The sequence below is a fragment of the Hypanus sabinus genome, chromosome 3, assembly GCF_030144855.1.
Source record: "Hypanus sabinus isolate sHypSab1 chromosome 3, sHypSab1.hap1, whole genome shotgun sequence".
In the NCBI taxonomy this organism is placed as follows: Eukaryota; Metazoa; Chordata; class Chondrichthyes; order Myliobatiformes; family Dasyatidae; genus Hypanus; species Hypanus sabinus.
Genome location: NC_082708.1, coordinates 131,614,706 through 131,642,650, shown reverse-complemented (window position 1 = coordinate 131,642,650; position 27,945 = coordinate 131,614,706). Strand labels below are relative to the sequence as shown.

The window sequence follows — 27,945 nt, the reverse complement described above, 5'->3', positions numbered from 1 at the left end:
TTAAGAGTTCGGCACAGACTAGGAGGGCCGAGATGGCCTGTTTCCGTGCTGTGATTGTTATATGGTTATTGATTGGTGTGTCAGAAACAACCAAGTGATCACCAGTACTTGGTATAAAAACCATCCATGTAGATTGTGTGCTTGGATTACCTTGGAGATAGAACAAGGAATCAAATAGATTTCATTACCATCAATGAACACTTTAGAAATAATATCACAAATTCTAAAGCCTGTGATTCAGATCACCATCCAGTAATAGCTACCATCAAAACAAAATCAAAGCTGAAACGTAGAAAAAAGAGAAAGAAGTATATGTTGGGAGAACTTGAAAATGATAGTATACTTAAGCAACAATTCAAAACAGCTGTAGATGAACTCCTCAACAAAAGCTAAACGACACCTATTTAGGACAGATTTAAATATGCTATACAGCATCAGCGGAGGAGATAATCCCAGTACAAGAAATCCAACACCAACAAGGGGTGGATAACCCAAGAAATTCTAGATCTGATGGAACAAAGAAGGTTAGTGAAGAATAATGAAGTGCAACACAGCGAGGAAGTCAAACCAGTCAATCGTGCAATGTTGCAAAGGAAGAATGGCTGAATCAAAAATGCAATGAAGTAGAAGGCCATATTAACAACGGCAAAGAACTGCACAAGAAAATTAAGGAAATTACTGGAATTAAGAAAATCCCCTCTACCGGGTGCACAAGATCAGCAGACGGATCCATACTAACAGATCCAGATAATGTATGTGAGAGGTGGATTCAGTATATACAGCAGCTTTTTGAAGATAATAGAGAGGAATCCCCAGATATTAAACACCCTCATTCTGCCCCACTTACTACCAAAGAAGAAATAACTAAAGCAATGAAAAGCATGAAACATGGTAAAGCCACTGGACCTAATGAAATTTCAGTGGAAATGATACAAGCCCTAGAAGATCTGGGCACAGATATTCTTTTTGAACTGTTTAATGGCATCTATGAGTCTGGTGTATTGCCTGACGTTCTCTTGAAATCAGTATTTATAACTCCGCCAATAATTCTGGGAACTATTGACTGCGAAAATTATAGAACAATCAGTCTTATAAGTCACATAATAAAGATTTTGTTAAGAATTGTTCTGAGTCGAATTAAAAACAAGTTAAGGCCAGAAACTTTTAACTGCAATATGGGTTTATTGAGGATAGAGGAACTAGGAATGCAATTTTCATACTATGAATGCTTTCAGAAAGGGCAATTAAATATCAAAATGTCTTTTTATGTTTTATTGATTTCACTAAAGCATTCAACAAAGTGCAACATGAAAAATTATTTCAAATTCTTGCTAAACTAAACATTGACGGAAGGGACCAACAACTGCTTCAAAATTTATATTGGAATCAAACAGTGGCGGTAAAAATTGATGATAATATAAGCAGTTGGACTAAAATTCAAAGAGGAGTTAGACAGGGATGCGTTGCCTCACCGGAATTATTTAATATCTATAGTGAAATGACTCTCAGAAAAATAGACCTAGATGGGGTAAAAACTGGAGGTGTTAACATCAACAATATAAGATATACAGACGATACCACTCTAATAACAGGTGCTGCAGAAGACATACAAACCCTCCTAGACGAAGTAGTACAAACAAGTGCAGATTTTGCTCTAACCATCACCTGTTTTTAAAAAAAACACAAATGTATGGTAATATCAAAACAGCAGGATACTCTCAACTGCCAATTGTACATCGGTAACCAAGCAATTGAACAAAAGACCAGCTTTAATTAAGATGCTAGAAGTAAAGTAGAAATAAAAAGAATTGCCATTGCCAAAACCAGCTTCTGAAGAATGAAACCTATTTTACCAACAGACACATTTCTATGACAACAAGGCTTAGGCTACTAAAATGTTACATCTGGTCAATCTTCTTGTATGCTTCTGAAACATGGACTATAACACCAGAACTCCAAAGAAACTTAGAAGCAACAGAAGTGTGGTTTCTTAGAAGAATGCTGAAATTATCATACAGAGATTGGGTAATTAATGAGACAGCACTCCAACATCCCCATACAAGAAGATCTTTAATGAGAATGTTAAATGAGAGGAATCTTAATTTCCTGTGCCATGTCATCAGAAAGGGAGAACTAGAATACCTTACATTACATGCCTGGGAAACGCAGAAGAGAAAGGCAAAGAAGAAAATATATTGACACTGTAAAAGAACTAACAAATCTAACTGTGAGAGATATCATTGATGCTGTGAGGGCTCGTTTGATGTGATCGCCCAAGTGTGTAACGTGCAAGTCACATGAAAAAGAAGAATGCTTTTAAACTCCTCCAGGTTACATAAGTGTTCTGACAACTATCTGTACACCAAAGTTATCTTATCTCAGAAAAACAATAAGCTAAGATTGCAAAAACTTTCTTTGGGAAGTTAATTAGCCCCATATCTAAGTTACTTAATTCTAGATCTCAGATCTTAGTTAGAACTAATTAATTAGTACTGATCAGTGCTACAGATTCAAAACATGCTAAACTACAGGAGGTACTTATTTACTGAGATAGTGTGAAGTAGACACTTTTGTTCCTTCCTGCCATGCTGCCTAGAAACCCCCGATTTAACCCTTGCCTAATCTCAGGCTAATTTGCCTACCAGCTGGTACATCTTTGGACTGTGGGAGGAAATCGGAGCATCTAAAGGGAACCCAGGTAGTCACACGGAGAACGTGTGAACTCCTTACAGACAGCAGAGGGAGTGTGGACCACAGAATGTCAACCAGATGATGTATTTGTACTATTAGCACTGTTAATTATTAAAAAGCATATGCAACTGCTCAAAGTGCAGGTGGATTGTAATAAGTAGTAAAGGCCAGTGGGGTGATCACTGACATAGAAGAAGGCAGGTCAGTTACGTGGGGAATGTTAGCAACGATCGGAAGACATGTTTTTAATTATAAAAACAAAGAAGTCCAAGGAGAGGAGTCGTTGCTGGACCTAATAATAAGAGAACCAATAAAGGTGAGGGAATTATACACAGATCACTTAGGCAATTACAATGAAGTATTAAAAAGTTTGAGAAAGCACAGCAACCAAAGTAATTTCGATGGGATGAAAATGGACCAAGGAACAAAAATCAGAAATATGGACCTGTGGGAAGTATTTAAAATGAAAGTCAATGCCATTCAGGTGACATATTCTTCAATGCTTTAAATAAATCCAACAAGCTAGCAAAGAATGAAACACTAAAGACAAATTAAGCAGAAGAAACAAAGTCCAAGCTAAAGATAATGCTGAAATGCGAAGCCCTCATGCAATAAAATAACAAATAGCAAAAGAGAATCCAAATTTGGGGGAAGAAAATAACAAAGTAGGGAAATTATGAAGTAAGTAACAGGGCCCCAGGGTGTGCTGTAGAATAGAATGTACATAGTTGCATAGTTCTATGAAAGAGGGGTTGAAGGTAGACAGACTGGTCTAGCAAGGATGTCTTTAAACTGGACAGCATGCAAGGAAAGATCTACAGGAATGTTTGGAATTGGAGTACTGGATAGGCTATACTTTTTCCATGATACATCACTAATGCTTGAGAAGATTAAAAGAAAAAGGGTATTCTAGAGGCACATATACCAATATGACATGCCATATTTCCACTTGTCAGTACTACCAGGGACACTTTTTTATAGAAATGCTGGTAGTCTGAAAGAAGTGATGCTGGGATGAAGATGGAGAAAGATTATTGATAAACTAGTCACAATTAAAAGGGAATTCCCTGGACTGCCTGGGACATGTTACAGGAGGAAAGAAAGAGTCAGAATCACTTTTTACATAAGCATTCTCTGGAGCAGAAAACTGGAACCACAAATGAATGTCAGAACAAATATAACATGTCACTGCATTGTGAGTAGTTTGTTTTGCTTAAAGTAAAAGGAAATGAAAGATGATATGCTATAGTGATCGCTGATGGTGTGTACCTGCATTGGGATTGGGTTTCAGCTCAGGATCTTTTTGGTGCCATGGACTTTAATTTCAATAACTTCCAATAGGTGCCTGGAGGAAAAATTATTCATCATGATGTGGTCAGTTGACTTGCATCAGTGCATGTACATCTGTCAGCTGTCTGCCTTGATCTCTTATTTAAAAATAATTATTGTATGTAATCCCACGAACAGCCAAGGCAATTAATCTGCAACTGTATTCTTTCTTACTTGATTTTTCTTAATTTATATTGTAAAGTAATGTCATTCCCATTCCTCACACTACAATGCTGGGAAACTGAAATTTTTGAATGTATATAAGTCGCTTTTGGCCTTTCACACTTGTTAATAATTGGGTCAATCAGAAGAATTTTAACAATGAACAAATTTAATACAAACATGAAATGTGCCAAAAACTTGTTTGAGATTCAAAACTATTGAATGTTATTTCTTGTACACAAGTGTAAATGAGAGTGAAGTCATTGTTACTCCAGATCTGATGTAGCCCAGAATGTTAGAGTGAGTTTTGGGTTTAGGACATATAAAAGTTGACTGTGGCTACCAGTCTTCACATCTGAAAGTGTATTGTGCATTTAATTTGGAGTGCAGCGCTGAACAATGGGTTCCTAAAAGCTGTGAATCCCAATCCAGACAATGCTGATTAAATTCATTTGGATGTCTGGTGTGGATGTGTATCAGGAGGTGTGAAGGTTGTATGTAGTTTTTGTTCATACATTGTAAATATGGAGATGCCCTTTGATGTTTGGCACATAAAATATGGAGCCCCACGCCGGGCTAGCAGACCTTTCCACCGAAAGTGTCTCCATATAATGCCTGCTGTACCTTGTTTTGTCAAATAAAGAAACTGCTTTGTATCTACCAGTAATTTTCTCCAGTGATTTCATTAACACAACAACACAAAACAACTGCAAGAGATAAAGATTGCAATAACTATAAATACATGGGATAGCTTGTATATCTTGATTTATATGTACGTAAAGTGATGCTGGGCTGTACATAAGGTGACTGATGGGTAATATTAAAGTCGTGGTGGAGTTGATCAGACTTGCTGCTTGGGGGAAGTAACTGTTTTTGAATCTGGGGGTTCTGGCATGGATGTGACACTGTCTCCTCCCTGACAGGAGTGGGGCAAACAGTCCATGAGCAGGGTGAGTGGGATCCTTCATGATTACTGGCCCCTTTCCCAGCACCTTTTTTCATATGTCTTTGGCAGGTAGGCTGGTGCAGGTGTTATGAAGGGCAGTTTAGACTACATGTTGTTGAACCTTCCTGTCTAACACAGTGCAGTTTCCAAACAAAACAGCTTTGCAGCTTGTCAGGATGCTCTCTAATGCACATCTGTAGATGCCGTGGGTATGGATATGGATAATCCAGCTCTCTTCAGCTTCCTCAAAGTGGAGGTGTTGGTGAGCTTTCTTGATTGTGTAGGATGTGTTCTGGAATCATGAGACGTTGTGTGAGATGTGCACTCCTAGGAGTTTAGATAGATACTTTATTGATCCCAAAGGAAATTACAGTGTCACAGTAGCGTTACAAGTGCACAGATATACAGATATTAGAAGCTACTTGCAATTTGCCCTGCCGTGCCACCGATGGGAAGAGGAATGTGATTGGTGCGAGTTCTGCAGAGGGCAATGACCATCTCCTTTATCTTATTGACATTAAGGAAGAGGTTATTTGCCTGACTCCAGGCTGTCGGCTCTTCCACGTCCTCTTTACCAGCTTGTTAAATAGGTTGGTGAATCTACAGTTGTGTTGCTCATAGCATATCTAGCAATATACCAATAGTCTGATACTCTGAAACACAGTTGGAGTTCTGCATAGGTGGCTACTAGTGCAGTCAGAATTATTAAATTGCTTTGATAACCTATGGAATTGTAATGCACTGATGAGTAATAGTGACTTTAGGAATACTACGTTCCTTAAGGCCGCAAGTGGTAATAGGGATCGGCTCCCACTACCAATGCTCCCAATGGTGTGTGTCTCAAATAGTATTTGATAACCAGTCTAGTTCCTGGCCTTCAGGAGTGGCTTAGCTACTAAGCCTGGCAGAACCATTTGTACTGACAGGAGAAGGGGCAAATGTGGCCCTTAAAGGCAGTTGCTTTGGACAGGTGCGGCTTGTCAGCTGTGGTTGACAACTCCTCCGGGAGAAGGAAAACTCTGATCTCAAACCTCTGCTACCTTGCGGCTATACCCATGCGTTAGGAAAATTCGGGTGTAAACACAAAGGAAAAATCTGGAACGGGAGACCTTAAAGCAATCCTAAGCTGAGTTCAGCACTGACTGGCAACTCCTGCGATGTCGCTGGTGCCAAACTGTATTAGACTCCACTGTTCCTTTGGACCCATCAGTTGTATGGAGCTTGCTGCACCGTAAAGCTCACTCTCCATATTGTACAGCCTAGACTTGTGTGTCGTGTAGACTGCAGGGACGCAACATCCATGGTCACCCTGACTAGTGGTGGGCCTCGAGTAATCCTATAAAGTAGGCTCTATCAGATCGGCCAGAAAGAAAGTTTAAATTAAAATTGGAAGATTTTTAAAGCTTGAGGGTTAAATTAGTGGCTAAATTAATAATACATTATTTCATTTCCTCTTAGAACAATAATTGGGAGATTTCACCATCTGTTAGAATTGTTCTGGTTGAAGGTATATTGGTCCCTGTTAAAAGCTTCTGAGCAAAGCAAGAATGGAAGTCAAATTTTTATTATAGATTGGGCGCTGTGGTAGTGTAGTGGCTAGCCTGGCGTTATTACAGCTCAGGACACTGGAGTTCAGAGTTCATTTCCAGCATCCTTTTTAAGGATGCTCTGTGCGTCCTCTCCACGGAATGGGTGTGCTTTCTCCAGGTACTCTGGTTTCTTTCCACAGTCCAAAGAGGTACCGGGTAGGTTAATTGGTCATTGTAAATTGTCCTGTGAATCGGTTAGGGTTAAATCGGGGTTTGCTGGGCTGGAAGGGCCTATTCCATGCTGTATCTCTAAAAGGAAATAAATAAGAAAATTAAAAGGGGAATTAGATTGTGATTCCAATGTAGATCAGGCTTGTGCTTATGAATGAGTTTCCCCCTAAATCTCAGTTAACTGCTGTCAAACTTTGACATTAGCTTGTTCTGTGAATTTTGACAAAACTGGATTGAAGTTGACAGTTTGGATGTTTGCTCTTCACCGCGTGAGTCGTCCGATCTTTGATATTGCTCTTTCTAAATAGACATTCTCTCCACTGGTTCGCTGATTCTTCTCAACTCCCATGAGAAAATAATATCAATAGTTCAACAGGTTATCTGTTCATATTTGTATTTCATTCCTTAGACCTAGCAAGTAAATGCTGTACTTTGCCCCTCCTGAGTTTTTTTCTATCTTCTTTGTAACAGGGTACTAAAACTTCTTCAAGAGGACGATTTTACATGAGCAATGCGAGCAAGGGTAGGCTATTTACAATGGCAGAATGTGCTAAATGTAATGCAGCTGTCTTGAGAGCTCCAGCAACCAGACTTCAATCCGAACTTCCGCTTTTATTTTCTGGGCGGAGTTTGCACATTCTCCCAGTGACTATGCAGTTCCAATTTCCTTCCACATCCTGAAATTACTGGCTGGTAGATTAATTGGCTGCTCTAAAGCTACCTTGAGTGTAGGTGGCTGGAGAGAGAGAATGGGTTGTGGGGAATGGAATGGCTTTGAAAACCATGTGCTGAATCACTAACTTCTATACTATTATTGCATGTGAACTCTTTGTTCTTGCCACTATTCAGTAAGATGACGCTTAGCCCTATACCTCAGTGACACTTTCCAGCAGTAATCCCTTAAACCTCCTTTCTCTTCATATGTATGGGGTCTACAGATGTTTGTCAAGTATATTTAGAGATTGTCTTCACGATTTCTTTGGTTAGAGAATTCCAAAGATGCACTGTCCTCTGAGTTCAGAAACATCTACTTATCTCTGATCTGGATGATCAATTTTAATTTATGATTCCTTGTTCTAGAAACCTCTCCCAGGTGAAACATCTGTCCTTGAATGAATTCTGTGAAGATCCGTTAAGAGTTTTTCCTCATTTTACTGAGCTCATCTGTCATTCAAAATTCCGAAGCGTACAGAAACAGTTTGCTTAATCCTTCCTTGTACTTCATACCTGCCGTTCTAGGAATCACTCTGTATTATATTCCCTTTATATTCATTATATTCCCTTTTAAAACCAGTGTATCAGGTAGGGAGACCAGGCCCGTAAATTACTGCTGTATTCAAATCCTTTTGCAGTAAATGTCAATGTACAGGAAAATTGTAAGAAATACTGCAGCTAAAAATCGGAAACAACACTTGAAAAATTTAGTACGTCAGGGAACATCAGTGGTAAGAAAAACAGTCAGTAGTTTGGACACTGCAACCGTTATCTGACAAAGTGTCAAAGGTCTGAATTGCTGACTGTTTCTATGTCCAAAATTGCTGCTTGATCTACAGCTAGCAATTTCTGTTTTGACTCAGATTTCCTGAATACACAGTCTTTTTGATTTTTTTCATGCATGTTGGCCTTTCGTGGAAGTGGATTTGTGTTCATGAGTAATGACATTTTATGACAATAACAAAGTATTTTCTGTGTTTGCTTCATAGGTTGGCTTTCTGTTGGTTTTCCTAATTGTTTTGCTACAAGATTGACAAGATGGATGTAGATAAAAAATGTGAAATTTTCTCTTTTGGAAGGAATTTTAAAAATGTTGTCTAAATGAACACTTCCATGTAGTAGGATCTATGTGCCCTTGATCATGAGCTGGGAAAAGTCTTGTAAGCAGATAAGGCAATTAATTAGGAACACTAAAAGAATGTTAAAAGTTGCAATAAGAATCGAAGATATAAGTAGGGAAAGTTGTGGTTCAATTGTACAGGACTTTGCTTGAAACCACATGTGAAGTGTACAGTGTCATTCTCACAAATGCATGGGAAACAGTCCAGCCTTTGCGAGACTAATACCTGGAATGTGCAGATTTTCTTAAGAGAAAGACTGTACAGGCAAGACTTGAATTAGGTGGAGTTTAGAAGAGTAAAAGAAGATTTGATTGAAACATAGTTCCTGAACAGAATGCAAGGTGTTGTTCCTCCAACCTGAGTGTGGACTCTTCGTGACAGAAGAGGAGGCTATGGACTGACAGGTCAGATTGGCAATGGCATTTTTCACAAGTAACAGGATGGGAAGAGGTATAGTCCAGGTAGCAGTGAGAATCGGAGGGTTTATAAAAGACATCAGTAGATAAGCTGACTATAGAGATAGAGACAGTGGGAGGGAGGTGTTGGAAATGGACCTGAGAGGCCTTGACAGGTTGGATGTAGAGAGGATATTACTCTTCTGGAAAAACCTGAAACTAGAGGTCTCTGTTTAAGAATATAGGATGATTCATTTAAGGCAGAGATGAGATTTTTTTTTGTTTCATTCCTGTGTTGTTGAAGGTCTTGAAATATTGTTTCAAGCAGTTTAGCCCACCTTCTTGGCCAACCCTTTGGAAACTGGGAGAATTGTTCCCACTCCAGCTCTTGATTCTGAAATTTTTGTCATGGGTATGAGAGGGACTGCTTGATTGGGTGGGTGGAACTTGGAACTTTTATCAGAAGATGTTAGAAGTAGAGATTTTGACTTCTTTTAAGATAAAGTTAGATAAACACTGGTGAGCAGGTGGCGGTGGGGACCAGATTGAACGAAGTGTAGATGTGATGACAGTGCTGCTCAACACCAGCCTGTACCGACACTGGTTCTGTTGTGGTATCATTGGTAAACCATGTATTTTATGTCTCTCATGAAGGTAAGACAAGAACGCAGTTATCACAACATCAATAGTCAAGATACATATTGCAGATAGCACTTATTTATGACCACCTCTAGAGGTCAAACTCCAGATATTCACCAATTTGTCCACTGAAACATGTGCAGGGATGAACCTTGCACACTTTATCTGCAATGTAACTATTTCCCGCTCTTCCCCAGCTGTACTAATACGATCGTTAACAATGAAGAAACAAACGAAAGAAAATCTGCAGATGCTAGAAATCCAAAAAAAGGGTTTAACTCTACTCGTCTTTTTTTCTTCGGTCCTGCTGAAGGGCCTTGGAACCGTAATGTCAACTGTACTCTTTTCTGTAGACGTTGACTGGCCTGCTGAGTTCCTCCAGCGTTTTGTGTGTGTCACGGATAATGAAGGTTCATGATGAGAACCAAGAATGCTTCCCATCTCAGGAGCCGCTTCTCAGCAAAAGCAGGCATTAGTGATGAAAATCACTATTAGTGTATCAACTCAGTCTTTGGCTGTTGGAGAAAAGAGGGTGTTTGAGAACTGAGATTTCAATCCTGACACAAAAGTCACAGTCTACTGGGCAACACTGATACCTGTCCTCCCATAGCTTTCTTAGACATAGACTACTTGAAGCAGGTATCTCAAAGCAATGGCAAGATACCACTGTCAATGTCTGCAAAATCCTCTTTGTCAACTGTTGGGATAAGTGAACCAGCATCAGCATCTTTCCTGGCCCAGCCTCTCCAACATTGAGACTTAAAATAAATTCAGTTGCCCCAGTTGGACTATCCTTGTGTTTGTCCTTGCTTTGTAGTGTTCCATGCTGCTGCTGCAAAAAACTAACTTCCATGGCAATTAATTCAAGCTGTACTTGGATTGAAAAAAAATTTCTTAATGCCTCAACTCCCTTAAAAATGCAATATTCCCTCCAAATTCGTTGCTCTTGACCACAAAAAAAGTGAAGGAGGAATACTTAGGAAGGCAATGAAAACATTATTATCCTTAATAGAGAAGCACACAGGAAGCCCAAGACCAATAGGAGGAGTTCATCACTCAACAAAGCACCCAGAAAGCACTTGTCTCAGCTATGATGATTCCTGAGAAACCAAAGGACCAGTGTGGAATCCAATTCTCCTTGATCCCATCAGACTGGCTAAGAAGGTGGATTGATTTCCTTGAAGCAGGATATTTAAAACCCCAAGAACGGAATAAAATGGGACTGAGACTATGTCCTTTAACCTCTTAAATCCAGCCCCACTGTTCCAAATGACCTGACTGATCTGCTCCTGTCCTCATTCCTTCTCTGTTTTAGATCCCTATTGCCCTCAGTCCTTGATCTTTCAAAAATTATATCCTCTACTTTCAATACTTCTAAACAGCCAGTGTCCTTTAGCCTCTTGGGTAGAAAATTCCAGTGATTTGCCAACCACTGGAAGAAGAAATGATCATGAACGATGGTTTTAAAAGAAGATCCCATCATCTTAAAATACCATGCTCTCATTTGGGCCTCTAATTCATGAGTAAAAACAAATTCTGAATATTAAGCTCTCTGACTGATTTGCACCCCTCTTTGATCATTTTACAATCTAAATATCCTCCCTTCTGAAAACTAAGTCAAACTGGAATTGTCACATGTATCAACATACAGTGAAGAAGCTTGTCTTGCACACTGTTCATAAAGGTCAGACCATTACGGTGCATTGAGGTAGAACAAGGTAAAATAATAACTATGCAGAATGAAGTGTAACAGCTACTGAGCTAATGAAGTAGATTACGGCAGGTCAAGAGTCCAATATCTTACTACAGAACTATGTGTTGGTCTTTTAACAGTGGAGTTGGTTCTGTCCTTGAGCCTGGTGGTTATGCGCTTTTGGGTTTTTGTATCCTCTGCTCACCACACTGATCTTCTTCCTTTCAATGGTCTAAAAGTGTGGGATCCCTGAATAGCAACAGATTGAAAGAGAGGGCAGGTTGAGAGTTTCTGGAGAAGCTCGCTGCTCTGAGGCACAGGATAACTGTCAAGGACTGACAACACAGTATGTCAAAGGTGGATAAAGTAACTGGTAATCATTTACATTGATATATTTGTAAAGGGGGTTTCTTTTTTTTCTTTTTGTTATGGGAAAGGGTTTCCTTTTGTTAACTCGCAGGAATGCTAATTTACTGATAACGAGAATGGTATTCCTTTGTAAACCAAATAGGGATTAATGTTCTTTCTTCTGAGTCTGTAAGCTTTTGTTGACGGGCTTTTGGGCAGATCGGCGCGAGGGGGTTGAGAGAGAGGACGAAATGCTCTAAGCTGGGTGAGGATCGGACCCCAAAAGGGGGTCCGAGGCCAGGAGATTCTTCGAGGAGGGGGGGGGATGAAGCTAGATGTGCTTGGTTGACCACTCGGAGGGTCCTGAGCTGTTTGGAGCGTCCGAGGAGTTCGGAGGGTCCTGAGCTGCGAGTCGAGGAGTTCGGAGGGGATCGAATGGTGGCCAGAAGACTTCAGAAATTGAGCTCCAACGGCTGTGCACGAAGTGGTTTGGACTTTGATAAGTTTGGCGCCTTTTCTTTAATTTTCTCTTCATATATACTGTATCGTTATTAATCACTTAGTTATAGTAACCTTTATAAATTGTACTCATTTAATCGCATATGGTGTACTGTCTGTTTTTGGGTGAGGCGGGGACATCACACAGCATCCACACCAGCTGATTACCCAGTTTGGCGGGGCCGAAGGCTGCTCCCCCTAGACAAGAACGAGCTGAGCGAGCCTGAGGCGACCCAGGGGGTTACATATTTATTAAATATTAAGTACATAACTGAACAATGGGTAAATGTGTATCATTCAATTGATGAAGTTTAGCCTTGTAAAAATACAAAATGCTGGCAGAACTCAGCAGGCCAGACGGCATCTATGGGAGGAGGTAGTGACGACGTTTCGGTCCGAAACCCTTCATCAGGAGTGGTTTCGTCACTACCTCCTCCATAGATGCTATTCGGCCTGCTGAGTTCTGCCAGCATTTTGTGTTTTTATTTATTTCCAGCATCTGCAGATTCACTCGTGTTAAGTTTAACCTTGTTAGAGAGCTTAATGATAAGGCGGTATGTGTCCAAAGGAGCAAAGTACTGAGGCAAAATCCCTACTGTTATATCTAGAAAACCTACATGCATTGGGAGTGCTTCAGATTTTAAGATTTGAGAGCTTGAGCAATTATTAATATTTCTTGTGTGTATCTAAAAGACTGAGTTGTCCCTGGTTCTCGTCACACAGTGTAAGACTGTAAATGCAAAAGGGGAATCGGTATCCACCCACGGACAATGAATGAACACAAAGAAATAAGGCAGAAGTCCTACTAAATCGACCTTGCTATCTAAGTACGCTTAATGACCATTTGTATGCTGGTGAGAATGATAGTTCTGTAGCAAGGGCTTTTTTAGTTATATGGAAACACATCAGGTTTGTTGTGATGAGAAACTTTCCTAATATTGATTCACATCTCCCTAGAGCAAGGTGTTTAGATGGGATGAAGTTTGTGGTGTTTTCAGAAAGATTTCCTGACACAACTAGAGGAGAGGCTGTGGCGACCCATTTCCTGGCACATCCGAACCGACTCACAATTAGATAGCCTACGGGGGTTTGCGAGCACAGAGCTTTGGAGCCTCTGCGCCATGGGGGGCAGGTTGAGGGAGGTTTAAAAGTGAGGCTGAAGATTTCGAATAAAGTTTTTTCCTTCGACTGCAGTTACCGACTCCGTGTCGTAATTTTAGCGCTGCGTGTAGCACACCGCTACAAGGCTATATTTGATTTGGTATTTGGAAGTGAACCTGGTGGGGTGTCAGATATCTCGATGGGAGAGCATTTTGGAGGTAGTGATCACAACTCTCTCCTTCACCATAGCGCTGGAGAGGAATAGGAGCAGACAATTTGGGAAAGCATTTAATTGGGGTGGGGAGAAACATGATGCTATTAAGCAGGAACTTAGAAGCATAAATTGGGAGTAGATGCTCTTTGGGAAATGCACGGCAGAAATGTAGCAAACTTCAGGGAACATTTGTAAGGAGTTCTGCATAGGTATGTTCCATTGAGGCAGGGAAAGGACGGTAGGGTTAAAGAACCATGGTGTACAAAGGATGTAGATATTCTAATTGAAAAGAAAAGCTTACAAAAGGTTCAAGAAACTAGGTACTGTTAGTGCTCTAGAAAATTACAAGGTTGCTGGTAAAGAGATTAAGAATGGAGCTAGTAGAGCCAGAAGGGGCCATGAGAAGGCCTTGGTGAGCAGGATTAAGGAAAACCTCAAGGTATTCTACAAGTATGTGAAGAACAAGGGGATGAGCTGCGTGCTAATAGGACTAATCAGGTGCGATAGTGGAAACGTGAACAGAGTCGGAGAAAGTAGTGGAGGTACTTAATGAATGCTTCAGTATTCACCAAGGAAAAAGACCTCGGCAACTGTAGGGATGACTTACAGCAGATGAAATGCTTCAGCATATAGATATTAAGAGAAGAGGATGTGCTGGAGCTTTTGAAAAACATTAAGTTAGATAAGTCATTGGGACCAGCTAGATATACTCCAAGTTACTGTGGGAAGTGAGGGAGGAGATTGCTGAGCCTCTTGCGTTGACCTTTGCGTCACCAATAGGGACGGGAGAAGTACCAGAGGATTAGGCATTTGCAAATGTTGTTCCCTTGTTCAAGAAAGGGAGTAGAGATAACGCAGGAGATTATAGACCAGTGAGTCTGACTTCAGTGGTGGGCTAGTTGTTGGACAAAATCCTGAGAGGCAGGATTTATGAATATTTGCAGAGACACGAAATGATTAGGAATAGTCAGCATGGTTTTGTCAAAGGAATGTCGTGCCTTATGGGTCTGATTGAATTCTTTGAGGATGTAACAAAACACATTGATGAAGGTAGAGCAGTGGATGTAGTGTATATGGATTTCAATAAGGCATATGATAATGTTCCCCATGCAAGGCTCATTCAGAAAGTAAGGAGGCATGGGATCCAAGGAGACCTTGCTTTGCGGATCCAGAAATGCCCACAGAAGGCAAAGGGTGGTTGTAGATGGTGCGCATTCTGCATGCAGATCGGTGACCAGTCGTGTTCAGCAGGGATCTATTCTGGGATTTTTATAAATGACCTGGTTGAAGAAGTAGAAGGGTGGGTTAGTAAGTTTGCCGATGACACAAAGGTTGAGGTTGTTGTGGATAGTGTGGAGGGTTGTCAGAGGTTACAGCTGGACATTGATAGGATGCAGAGATGGTTTGAGAAGTGGTAGATGGGCTTCTACCCAGATAAGTGTGAAGTTGGTCATTTTGGTAGGTCGAATTTGAAGACAGAATATAATATAAATGGTAAGACCCTTGGCAGTGTGGAGGAACTGAGAGATCTTGGGGTCCATGTTGATAGGACACTCAAAGCTGCTATACAGGTTGACAATTTTGTTAAGAAGATGTCTGGTGTGTCAGTGTTCATTGACCATGGGAGTAAGAGCTGTGAGGTAATATTATAGCTATATAAGACCTTGGTCAAACCCTACTTGAAGTACTGTGTTCAATTCTGGTCACCTCACTACAGGAAGTATGTGGATACTACAGAGAGAATGCAGAGGAGATTTACAAGGATGTTGCCTGGATTGGAGGGCGTAGCTTATGAGAATAGGTTGAGTGTACTTGGCCTTTTCTCCTTGGAGTGACAGAGGATGAGAGGTGACCTGATAGAGGCTTATAAGATTATAGAGGCATTAATTGTGTTGATAGCCAGAGGCTTTTTCCAAGGGCTGAAATAGCTAACACAGGGGCATAGTTTAAGGTGCTTGGAAATAGGTACCGAGGGGCTGTCAGGGGTAAGTCTTTCACACAGAGTGGTGGGTGCGTGGAATGCACTGCCAGCAGCAGCGGAAGCGGATACAATAGTGTCTTTTAAGTGCCTCTTAGGTACATAGAGCTCAGAAAATTAGAGGGCTATGTGGCAGGATAATTATTGGCAGTTTCTAGAGTAGGTTACGTGGCACAACATTGTGGGCCGAAGAACCTGTAATGTGCTGTAAATCTCTATGTTCCATGTTTACAGTTATTTGCAAAGTCTTTTTATGGAAAAAATGTAAGCATGAGCTTACATTCTGTTTATCATCCACATTAACCATGTGTAGGTTTGATTTAAGAACTTCCATTTCCTATAATTTCTCTGTGCTTATTTTGAATTGGCATTTTGTAGTTTGAGCTTATCGGGAAATGATCTCAACCTCAAATGTTGCATCCCTCTGGTCACCTTTTCTTTGCGTTACTGTCGCCCCCCTGTCAGCTTAAACCAGTTTGGCCGTTCTCCTCGGACTTCTTTTATTAGAAGGCATTTTCGTCCACTGAACTGCCGCTGATTGGATGTTTTGTTTTGCTTTTTGCACCGTTCTGTGTAGATTCTAGAGACTGTTGTTTGTGAAAATCCCCAAAGATCAGCAGATTCTGAGATACTCAAAACACCCCATCTTACACCAGTCACGGTCCATGGTCAAAGTCACTTCGATTACATTTCTTCCCCATTCTGATGTTTGGTCTGAACAACTAAGCCTCATGACCATGTCTGCATGCTTTCATGCATTGAGTTGCTGCCACGTAATTGGCTAGTTAGAAATTTTCATTAAAGAGGCATAACTAATAAAGTAACCACAGAATATAAATGTTCAGTACATATATTCATTTTTTATCTTACTACAATTAACAATGATCATCTTTTGTATAAAGATGCATGTGAGGCTTTAAAGACAGAGCAGAAGGGAAAATGTTAAAAACCAGCAAGGTATAGAATTATTAGTATCAGTTGCAAAATTAATAAGTAGCAAAAGTTATAATGCTATAATGTGTTAATTCAGTGAAAATAGCTTTTTCAGTATTATATAATTGTTCTTTACTTGCAATGTTAATAATTTACATTAAAAATTTGTTGAAGCAGGAAATTAGAGGGCTTTAAAGAAAGGGAATGCAAAGAAGGGGATTTTACAATGATCTGGACATGGAAGATGGTCGATATTTTGGATAGCAGAAATGTAAATACAATCTTGAGAATGCTAACATGTTAAAAACATTCTGCTTGCACTTTGTAATAATGACACAAATGCAAAAATTGGGATCAATACGTGTAGAGTAAATGAATTGGTGGTAAAGTACTTGTTAAACTGATTAAAATAGTTAAGGCAGAAAAGGAATATAATGGATAACAGCATTGGATATAATTTGGAATAAATGGGAATTGGATATAGCACATTTGACAGAGAAAGTGGATCTTCTGTATTTAACTGTTCCAGATTGGTTAAATGTTATTACTTATCGTCACATCACAGTGCTTATACTTAGGAAGGCACCTAAGGTGATTTTTAAAATAACATTTAGGAAGTGCAAATAGATGCAATGGACTTGTATAAATGGTAGTCCTAATAACCCTTAGTCAATGAAGTTATTCTAGGCAGAAATGCAAGTGATAGCTATCAAATAAGGTAATGTGTAGTTTGAAAATCATAATGCTGTGGAAGAGAATAGATTATTACTAAGAAAGTATTTGAAGCAGCAGGTGCAGTCATAATGTGCCCAGTTTATAGTTATTCCAGATTCTCAATGCGGACTTAAAGAACCTTTTCATGTGAACTAGGCCAGGTATCACCCTTTCGAAAGTGACATATAAAGGACAAGAAAAATATTGTACAATATATTAAGGACATTCATATTTAGGATGTCTGTACTAATTCTATCAGAACAGCAAACCAAAATCCAAAGCAGTGCTGCAAAAATTATGTTAACATCATACAATGGACTCAAGAAGTTGGAACAAAATTAATGGAAATGGAAACCATATCCGGGTGGGATGACATATGAAGTGGGGGTAGCAATGTATGAATCTATCCATGGCTTTGCTTAGTGTCAACAGACTGATGTAATTCTGATCACAAGTGATAGTCACAGTAGTTTATTCAGTTGTTTGGAACAAAGCTGAAACAACACATACACTCGCTGTGTACACTTATAGAAAAAATGAAGGCAAAGTGTTTACAATAGAAGTATAAGTGCCACATGTAAGTCAGTGATCACTTAAGCAGAGATTTGCACAATGAACGGTGGGATTGCAGCTTGGGGACACAGGAATTCAGCTAAGTCTATGAGAATGTACTACAAATTTGGTATTGGTTCATTATTGTTGCATGCACTAAGATACAATTAAAGTCTTGTCTTGCATGCTGTCTATAAGATTACATCTTGTACATGCCTCACTAGTCAAATGGGCCTTATTACTAATTGGGTATAATGTTGGAGGAGAAATAAATGTGTAAGTGAGGCAAAGGTGTTGGGAATTGTCTTCAGATCATGGACGAGATGGGGAAAACTGCTTTGAGAACACTAGCTTGGGTTGGATAGACTATTACAAATTAGTCTCCTGACCTGACTTAATAGCGATCTTGCGATTCTCAAAAAGGAGTGGGGGGGGGGGGCTCAGGCGTAACACAGAAAACACAGAGGAACTCACAGAAAAAAACAAAGTTTGTTTATGAGTAGTTCTGAGTAACATACAAGCGCAGAGCCTGTGAGCATGGAACTAAAAAGGGTGCATGAACAGGGGTTTTGACAGTGTAACCCTTGAACAGACTTATGAATGAGAGACAGTACCCTGAGTTTTGAATTCCATGCACATTGCTAGCTCAAATGTTGCTAGTAATGCATCATATTAAGGTTTGCTGTGAGTGCTTGGCTGCTGGCTGTTTCTTGGGTACATAAGTTGGTAAATTGGTATTATTGTCAGAAGGACTGAAGTGCACTGAAAAATTCGTCTTGCAATTCATCCATACAGATCAATTTGTGACAAGGTTAAAACAAATAACTGTGGACTAACGTGCTACAATACGGAGAAAGTGCTGCACAGGTAGACAGTAAGGTGCAAGCACGGCCCAGGGTAGGTGGCGGTTAGTGCAACACTATTACAGCTTGGGGTGTCAGAGTTCAGTTCACTGTCTGTACGGTGCTTGTGACTGCATGGATTTCCTCCGGTCGCTCTAGCTTTCCTCCTCCCACACTCCAAAGATGTACTGGTTGGTAGATTAATTGGTCATTGCAAATTGTCCTGCGGTTAGGCTAGGGTTAAATAGGTGGGTTGAAGAGTGGTACAGCACACTGAACAGGGGTGTGCTATGAATAACTCGGCTGAGAAGTCCGAGTCCTCTGACAGCACATTCAGTAGTTGTATAGCAGTCCAGAGCTGTCCTTGAGCCTGGTGATGCAAGCTTTCAGAGTTTTATATCTTTTGTCCAATAGGAGGAGGGGAGAAGAGGGAACATCCAGGGTTCTCCATTTTTCAAGATAATTGTGATTCTAATAGAACTGCAGAATCGAGTTAAGAGACATAAGCAAATGTTGGTAAGTGTGTAGTTTTTGGCCAGTATTCTGCCTCGCTGGAGAGCCAGCATGAAATGCAAGTCACCAGCTGTGGAATATTTTGAGGGAACAAGGTCCATCAAGGTAATAGTTCATTTTAGTACCAACGATACACTTGGAAAGAGAATGTTGTCCTTTAAGTACTGTGTGCAGTCAAAAAGCAGGAAAGACATTAATTAGTAAGCAGGATATTGAATGTAGCGATATTAACTTCTCAATACCACTTGATAGGCAGGAGTAAGGGCATAGTAGAAGTGAAGAGCATGCTATGGTGGAGGGGTATGAACAGAGTTTTGGATCATTGAAACATTGGGAAGATTGGGGATCTGTGTGGGCTGAACATGTTGGACTGATTTCTTGGTAAATTTACTTTGATAAAGGGGAGTTGTAAAGAAATTTGTAAAGCATGTAGTTACAGTATTTCAGAAGTGTCATCAAAATTTGAGGTGTTGACATTTTGATGTTAGTGAATGATATTTACAGCGTGATTTTTGGACATATCCAGTTAAAATGCACTTTGGTTTAAGTTACTTGAAAATTTTCATTTAGGATATTGAAAATTGTATATTTTATAATGAAAATTAGAAGATCTTCAGACTGAATTTTCCTTATGCCCTCACTATTTTAACAAAATGGATAATTATTAGCAGACTCCTTGGAAACATTGGAGAATGAGCCTGGGTCACTGTAATAAGTCACAATCAGACAAGGATGATCACACCACTTAGTGGGAGCTGCAAGATATACAAATCATTTTCAATTTGTATGACTTTGGAAAGCAAGGCATTCAATGAGTGGCTAGAGGTAAATGTACCAACATTATAACTTTTACAAGGCGCAAAGTAGGAAGATTCATTATAAAAGGATAAGGTAATCATTGGAACAGAAAGAAGCGTTTGAAAGCCCAGCACTGTCTACAACACACAGCATTTTTAATGGGCCTTGTAGTTTTGTGTTTAAGGAATTCTGTTAGTCCTTTGTGCCCTCAAACTACAGGAGACAACAGATACTTAAAATCTGTTGCACTGTTACGCATGCCAGTGCCAATGGTATTTAAAATACCTGAAAATAATAACTGAAGCTAGCAAGTTGAATTCTAGTTGAGCTGGTGTCTCATATTTTGACTAATTCTGGATTTGCATCAAAGTGTTGATAGAATTATTGAAGTTTTTATTATATATATTTGAATGCAAATGTATTAATATTTAATGCAGAGCAATATTGCATGCAAGATATTGATATAGTAAAGCCATTACATGTAGTTCTATATTATAATTTTACTATTTAATATATTTTAAATTGAGTATTCATATTCAATTTTGATTTTTTTTCAAAAGTACTGACCAATTGGAAGTTTTTGAGCAATAATGGAGTGTATTGTTGAAATTAGACAATGATATTTTAGCAGAAATTAATTTATATGTATCATTTTGTTTTCTCTGCAGAGAAGGCAAGTGAAACGAATTTATTTCAACTATTACCACCACCTTAATTTGGACTGCCATATTTTCACATTCATTAACACCGAGACTGGGATTTCCTTGCTCTTACTATGGTAACTTAGTATTTACGGATAACAGTTATATTGCAATGTATAAAGAATGTTATGTAAAGCTGGTCATTATTGTGCCTTCAACTATACGATTTTTAATTTCTGCAGCCTAGATTGCACTTAGTAACTTGTACAGCATAATTTTTAAAAATCTGGGCATTAATGGAAAGCTAGCATTTACTGCCTATCTAATTGCACTTTGAACTTAAATGTCCTCTGCAAATCATATTTTGGGCCCTTCCAAAGACTACATATACACAGCTGAATGTTCCTCTGGACCGCAGTGCATCCAACAAAACACACATCACACACAGCACGTAAAACAAAATATTACTACAAATAAGTTAATAAAATATAATTCAGAGTGCATGTAGTGCAGATGAACAGTGCTGTAAACATTAAACAATGTGAACGAGACCTTGGTGGTGGCAGAGTGTTCGTCAGTCTCAGAGCCTGAGGGAAGAAGCTACTGCCCAGTCTGGCAGTCCTAGTCCTGATGCTCCTGTATCTCCTTCCTGATGGTAGAGGGTCGAAGGGATAGTGTGGGATGGGTCGTGGGGATCCTCAACTATTGGTACATTTGGAGTCACAAATAGACTAAATAAGTAATGGTGACAGATTGCCTTTTCTGAAGCGTAGCATTTAAAAAAAAAAGTCAGATTATTACTTGAACTATAGATTCAAGATCCAGAACAATGTGGTGAAGGTTGAAGAAGAATTTGTACGATTTCAACAATGCACACTTCAGGATTAACATAACTGCTGTGGCAGGTGGTTTTGAGTTATTATCTGTGATTCAATTATGCCTTTCAAAGTCAAAGCAACTTTGTCAAAGTATGTTCAGTATATGTTATATACTACCTTGAGATTTGTCTACTTTTGCAGCTATTTACAGGAAAATAAAGAAGTACAATTGAATTTATGAAAAACTATACATAAAGAATGACAACGTGCAAAAGATGACAAATTGTGCAAATAAAAGATAAATATGACTGAGAATATGAGTTGTAGAGTCCTTGAGAATAGTCCATAGGTTGTGGAATCATTTCAGTGTTGAGGTGGTTAAAGTTTTCCATGCTGGTCAAGGAGCCTAATGGTTCTATGGTAATAACTTGCTGGTGTGGGACCCAAGGCTCCTATTAGACAATAGACCATAAGACATAGGAGCAGAATTAGACTATTTGGCCTATCAAGTCTTCTCTGCCATTCAATCAAAGCTGATCCTTTTTCCCCTCCTCGGCCCCACTCCCCAACATTCTCCCTGTAACCTTTGATACCGTGTCCAATCAAGAACCTGTCAATCTCTGCCTTAAATACACCCAGCGACCTGACCTGACCTCTGTAGCTGCCTGTGGTAACAAATTCCACAAATTCACCACCATCTGGCTAAAGAAATTTCTTTGCACCTCCGTTCTAAATGGATGCCCCCCCCCCCCCCCATGCTGAGGAGGTGCCCTCTTGTCCTAGGCTCCCCCACCATGGGGAAACATCCTTTCCACATCTACTCTGTCTGGGCCTTTTAACTTTTGAAAGCTTTCAGTAGGATTACCCCCCCCCCCCCCATTCTTCTTGATTCTTGCGAGTACAGACCCAAAGCCATCAAACGTTCCTCGTATGATAACTCTTTCATTCCCCGAATCATCCTTGTGAGCCTTCTCTGAAGCTTCTCCAATGCCAGTACATCTTTCCTTAGATATGAAGCCCAAAACTGTTCACAGTTCTCAAGGTGAGGCCTTACCAGTGCCTTATAAAGCCTCAGCATCACATTCCTGCTCTTGTATTCTGGATCTCTTGAAATGAATGCTAACATTGCACTTATCTTCCTCATCATTGACTCAACCTTTAGAGTGTTCTGCACAAGGACTCCCATGTACCTTTTGCATCTCAGATTTTTTGGATTTTCTCCTAGTTTAGAAAACAGTCTGCACATTTATTTCTACTATCAAAGTGCATGACCATGTATTTTCCAACATTGTATTTTATTTTCCACTTCCATGCTTACTCAACACTACCTGCCTCTCCACCAATCTTCATATCATCTGCAAACTTGGCAATAAAGCCATCTATTTCATCATCTAATCATTGATATACAGCATAAAAAGAAGAGGTCCCACACCAACCCCTGCAGAACACCACCAGTCATAGGCAGCCAACAGAAAAGGATCCTTTTATTCCCACTCGCTACTTCCTACCAATCAACTAATTCTCTAACCATGCTAGTAACTTTCCTATAATACCATGGGCTATTAACTTGGTAAGCAGCCTCATGTGTGGCATCTTGTCAAAGGCCTTCTGAAAGTCTAAATATACAACATCCAGTACATCCCTTTTATCTATCCTACTTGTAATCTCCTTAAAGAATTCCAACCAGTTTGTCAGGCAAGATTTTCCCTTAAAGAAACCATGCTGACTTTGTCCTATCTTGTCCTGTGTCACTATATACTCAATAACCTCATCCTTAATAATTGACTCCAACATCTTCCCATCCATTGAGATCAAGCTAACTGGTCTATAATTTCCTTTCTGCTGCTTTCCTCTTTTCTTAAAGAGTAGAGTGACATTTGCAATTTCCAGTCCTCTGGCATTATGCCAGAGTCCAATGATTTTTGAAAGATCATTACTAATGTCTCCATAATCCCTATGGCTAACTCTTTCAGAACCCTAGGGTGCCGTTCATCTGGTCCAGGTGATTTTATGTATCCTTAGGTCTTTCAGCTTTTTGAGCACCTTCTCCCTCGTAATAGTAACTGCACTCACTTCTCTTCCCTCATATTCTTCAACATCTGGCACACTGCTAGTGTCTTCCACAGTGAAGACTGATGCAAAATACTCATTTAGTACATCTGTCATCTACATGTCCCCTGTTATTTTTTTCTCCAGCCTCATTTTCTAGCAGTTCTATATCTATTTTCACCTCTTTTATTTTTTAAGCTTTTACTATTCACTTTGCTATTGGTTGCTAGCTTGCTTTCAGATTTCATCTTTTCCTCCTAATGATGCTTTTAGTTGCTCTCTGTAGATTTTTAAAAGCTACCTCTATCTTCCTGCTGATTTTTTGCTTTGTTGCATGACCTCTTTTGCTTTTACATTAGCTTTGATTTCCCTTGTCAGCCACGGTTTTACTATTTTGCCATTTGAGTATTTCTGTGCTTTTGGAATACATCTATCCTGCACTTTCCTCTTGCTTGATGGTAATAATGAGAAGGGAGCACAGCCTGGGTGTTGGGGTATTGATGATGAGTGCAGCATTCCTTGTAAATGAGTTCAGTGGTGGGGAGCGTTTCGCCTGTGATGGATGAGGCGGATTCCACCACTTTCTGTCGACTTTTTTCATTTCTGGGTGTTGGCGTTTTGCATTTTTGTCTGTGATGCAACTCTTCAGGGTACTTTCCACTGTACATCTACAGAAATGTGTCAGAGTTTCAGATGATGTGCTGCATCTGCACAGACCTATAAGAGAGTAAAGGCACTGTTTTGCCGCCTTTGTAATGGCACGTGTGCTGGTCCCAGGAGAGAGCTTATGATATGATAATGCCAAGGACTTTAAAGTTATTGACTTTCCTCGTCTCTGATCCTGTAATGAGGACTGGCTTCTTTTTCCTGCAAATGATAATCAGCTTTTTGGTTTTTGAGTGAGAGGTTGTTATTGAGGCACCACTCAATCAGATTTACGAACTCCCTCCTATATGCCAATCTGTCACCATCTGACAGTGGTGTTGTCAACAAACTTAAACATTGCGTTGGAACTGTACTGACCCACACAGTCATAAGTATAAAGCAAGTAGAGAAGAGGGCTGAGCACACGGCCCTGTGATTCACCTTTGGTGGTTGTGAAGGAGGTGTTATTGCCAATCCATATTGACTGGTGTCCACAAGTGAGCAAATTGAGGATCCAGTTGCACAGGGAGTTATCTAGGTCTAGGCATTGGAGATCAGTGATTAGTTTTGAGGGGTTGATAGTGTTGAATGCTGAGAGTTATAGTTGATGAAGAACATCCTGATGTATGCATTTTCATTAACAAAGATTCTTCAGATGCTGGAAATCCAAAACAACACACACAAGATGCTGGAGGAACTCAGCAGGTCATGCAGCATCTATGGAAATGAATGGATAATCAACTTTTTGGGGTGAGGTTCTTCTTCAAGACTGAAAAGGAAGTGGGAAGATGCCAGAACAAAAAGGTGGATGGTGGGGAAGGTTAACAAGCTAGAAGGTGATAGGTGAAACCCAGATGCATGGGGGGGGGGGTGCGGGGGAGAGGAATGAAGTTAAAAAGCTGGGAGCTGATGGGTGGGAAAGGCAAAAGGCTAGAAAAGAAAGAATCTGATAGGAGAGTGCACCATGGGGGAAAAAGGGAAGATGGAGGAGCACCTCAGGGAGGTGATGGGTGGTAAGAAGAGGTAGGGAAGTGAAGGGGGAGGGGAAAATGACTGGAAGGAGGACTCTATGTTCATGCCAATAGGTTGAAGACTAGCTAGACAGAATACAATGTGATGCTCTTCCACTCTGAGAGTGGCCTCATTGACCCAGAAGAGGTGGCCATGGACTGACGTGTCAAAACAGGAATGGAGGTAGGAATTAACATGGTTGGCCGTGGGAAAATTCTGCTTTATGCAGATTGAGTAGTGGTGCTTGATAGAGTGCTGCCCTCCCCTCCCCATTTGGGACTTACCAATGTAGAGATGGCCACATTGGGAGCACTAGGTACTATAAATGACCCCAGCAGATTTGCAGGTGAAGTACTGCCTCATTTGGCAGAACTGTTTGGGGTCTGAATGGAACTGAGGGAGGAGGTGAAAGGGCAGGTTTGGCATTTGTCGCTTGTAGGGACATGTGCCAGGAGGAGGATTAGAGGGGAAAGACAAATGGCCAAGGGAATTGTAGAGGAAGAAATCTCCTGTGGAGGGGAGATAAAGATGTGCTTGCTGCTGGGATCCCATTGAAGATGGCTATCAGGACTATACCTTTCCCCATCCTCTCTCCTGTAAAAATGGTATTCTCTTTTCTCAGTTCCTTTGTCTCCGCCGCATCTGTTCCCAGGATGAGGCTTTCCTTTCTAGGACACCAGAGATGTCTTCCTCCTTCAAAGAACGGGGTTTAACTTCCTTCACCATCGATGCTGTACTCACCCACATCTCCTCCATTTCCTGGACATCCACACTCAGCCCATCTTTCTACCGGCCTAACGTGGGTACAGTTTCCCCTTGTCCTCACCTACCACCCCATGAGCCTTTGCATCCAACACACCATTCTCTGTAACGTCCACCATCTTCAATGGGGCCCTAACACCAAACACCTCTTTAGACAATAGACATTAGGTGCAGGAGTAGGCCATTTGGCCCTTTTGCCCCCCCACCCCCACTGCACTCTCTGCTCTCTGCTGATGACGGGGCTCAGTTTCTTCTTGATACCCTTGTCCATTTTACCCCCCCCCCCAACTAATGTTCTTCCTAGCATGTATCCCTGTACCAAAATGGCACTGGTGAATCATAGTGACGCTTTGCAAATTGCTTACAAAACTTCTTCTTTCATTGATTCTAGTATTTACAGTGATTTCCCCGCAAGAAAAGGTGGTATATGGTGACATACTGTATATGTACTTTGGTAATGTTTATTTTGAATTTGAACTTTTGCAAGCTGCAGAAATGCTACAGCAACCCATTTACCCCCCCCCCCCCCCATTCAGGGCCCTAACAGTCCTCCTAGGTGAGGCAACACTTCAGCTATAAATCTGTTGGGGTCTTCTGTTGTATCTGATGTTCTTGATATGATCTATCTACAGTGGTGAGAAGTAAATTGGGGGACTGCTTCATCAAGCAACCCACACTCCATTTACAAAATATAGAATTTCCTGATGGCCAACCATTTTAATTCCTATCCCAGTTCCCATTCCAACTTGTCAGTCCATGGCCTCCTCTTCTGCTATGATGAGGCCACCCTCAGCGTGGAAAAGCAACATCTATGCCATCTTCAACATGCTGCCTGACCTACTGAGTTCTTCCAGCATTTTGTGTGTTGCTGTGTATTTTCATTGTCTAGATGTTCCACTTCATTCACAAAATTCACTCTAGAGCTGTGGGAAGTGCCAGTGGAATGGCATCTGCTGTTGACCTGTTGTGGTGGTGTGCAAATTGGAGTGGAGCCAGGTCAGTCCTCAGGCAGGAGTTCATGTGCTTCATGACCAGTCCCACAAAGAACTTCATCACAGTGGATGTAAGTGCTGCTGGACAATAGTCAGAGGCAGGTTACCAGGTTCTTCTTGGGCACCACTATGATTGAAGCCTGCTTGAAGCAGGCGGGTACCTCAGACTGCTGAAGCAAGAGGTAGCAGATGTCCGAAAACACGCCCGCCAGTTAATTAGCATTTTTTTATATATAGTACTGGGCCAGATGCTTTCCATGGATTCACTCTCTTGAAGGATGCCCTCACAATGTCCTCAGACTGCAGTCAGGGGGTTGTTGGGGGCTGTGATGGGCCTCCATGTTCTGTAGATCATTGAGCTCATCTGGGAGAAAATGCTTGATGCAATGTTGCTGCTGTCTCTGCCCTTTCCTGATGCCACTGTCCAGCCCACCCAGTGGGTTGAGAAACCCTTGGGCTGGAGTGTATTTGTGGTGATTGAAGGGAGGAAAAACCAGGTCACAAATGAATGTTCTGCCAAATAATCATGATAGCTGTCATAGTTTCAGAAACAATTGCTACGTAATGCGATATTGGAAAGGTCAATAATGATCATTCTGTTCTTCTGGACTGGCTGAAAATGGGTCAGTGACAAATTTCAGTTGCTTCGTGTCTCAGTGAGGATCAGAGGTTGTTGCTCACATGATCACAGAAGTTACTCTGTGATATCAGAATGGGGCTGCAAGATATGACAACCTTCAGGCACATCTGCTGGAGAGTAGGGAAGGGGGCTATCACTTGGGGGTTACCAGGCAGCTGCCTGGCAGAGAGCAAACCCTGCTGCTGGTAGATAGATGGCTTCCATATTAGTTTGAAACAATGGTTTTTGGTTGGTGGGGTGGAGGCCATTAAGACAGTTAATTAAATAAGTCAGTAAGAATTCTCCTCTAGGAGCCTTGGGTTTATATTTGGCAATAAAAAAGCTTGGTGCTGCAGTATTACCCTTTCAAATCTTTACACCCTTGACATGAGTCAGTTGTGCATAATAAACAACATTCCCAATTACTCAGTTTCTTTTAAATAAGTTTGGAAATTGAAGAGATTTGA

The 27,945-nt window shown here is 40.6% G+C and overlaps 1 protein-coding gene across 6 annotated transcripts in view; it reads left to right on the top strand.

Annotated features, from left to right (window-relative positions):
• The window catches only part of LOC132391662 (interleukin-15-like), a 109,892-nt gene that overhangs the window by 30,855 nt on the left and 51,092 nt on the right, over positions 1–27,945 (top strand). For 4 of the 6 annotated variants that reach the window (XM_059965148.1, XM_059965147.1, XM_059965146.1 and 1 more), the window contains exon 2: positions 20,610–20,719. In XM_059965148.1, coding sequence (XP_059821131.1) covers positions 20,610–20,719 — 110 coding nt within the window. Of the gene's footprint in view, positions 1–11,581; positions 11,808–19,066; positions 19,147–20,609; positions 20,720–27,945 lie in introns of those variants that run through there. The other 2 variants (XM_059965149.1, XM_059965151.1) reach the window with 2 other exon arrangements.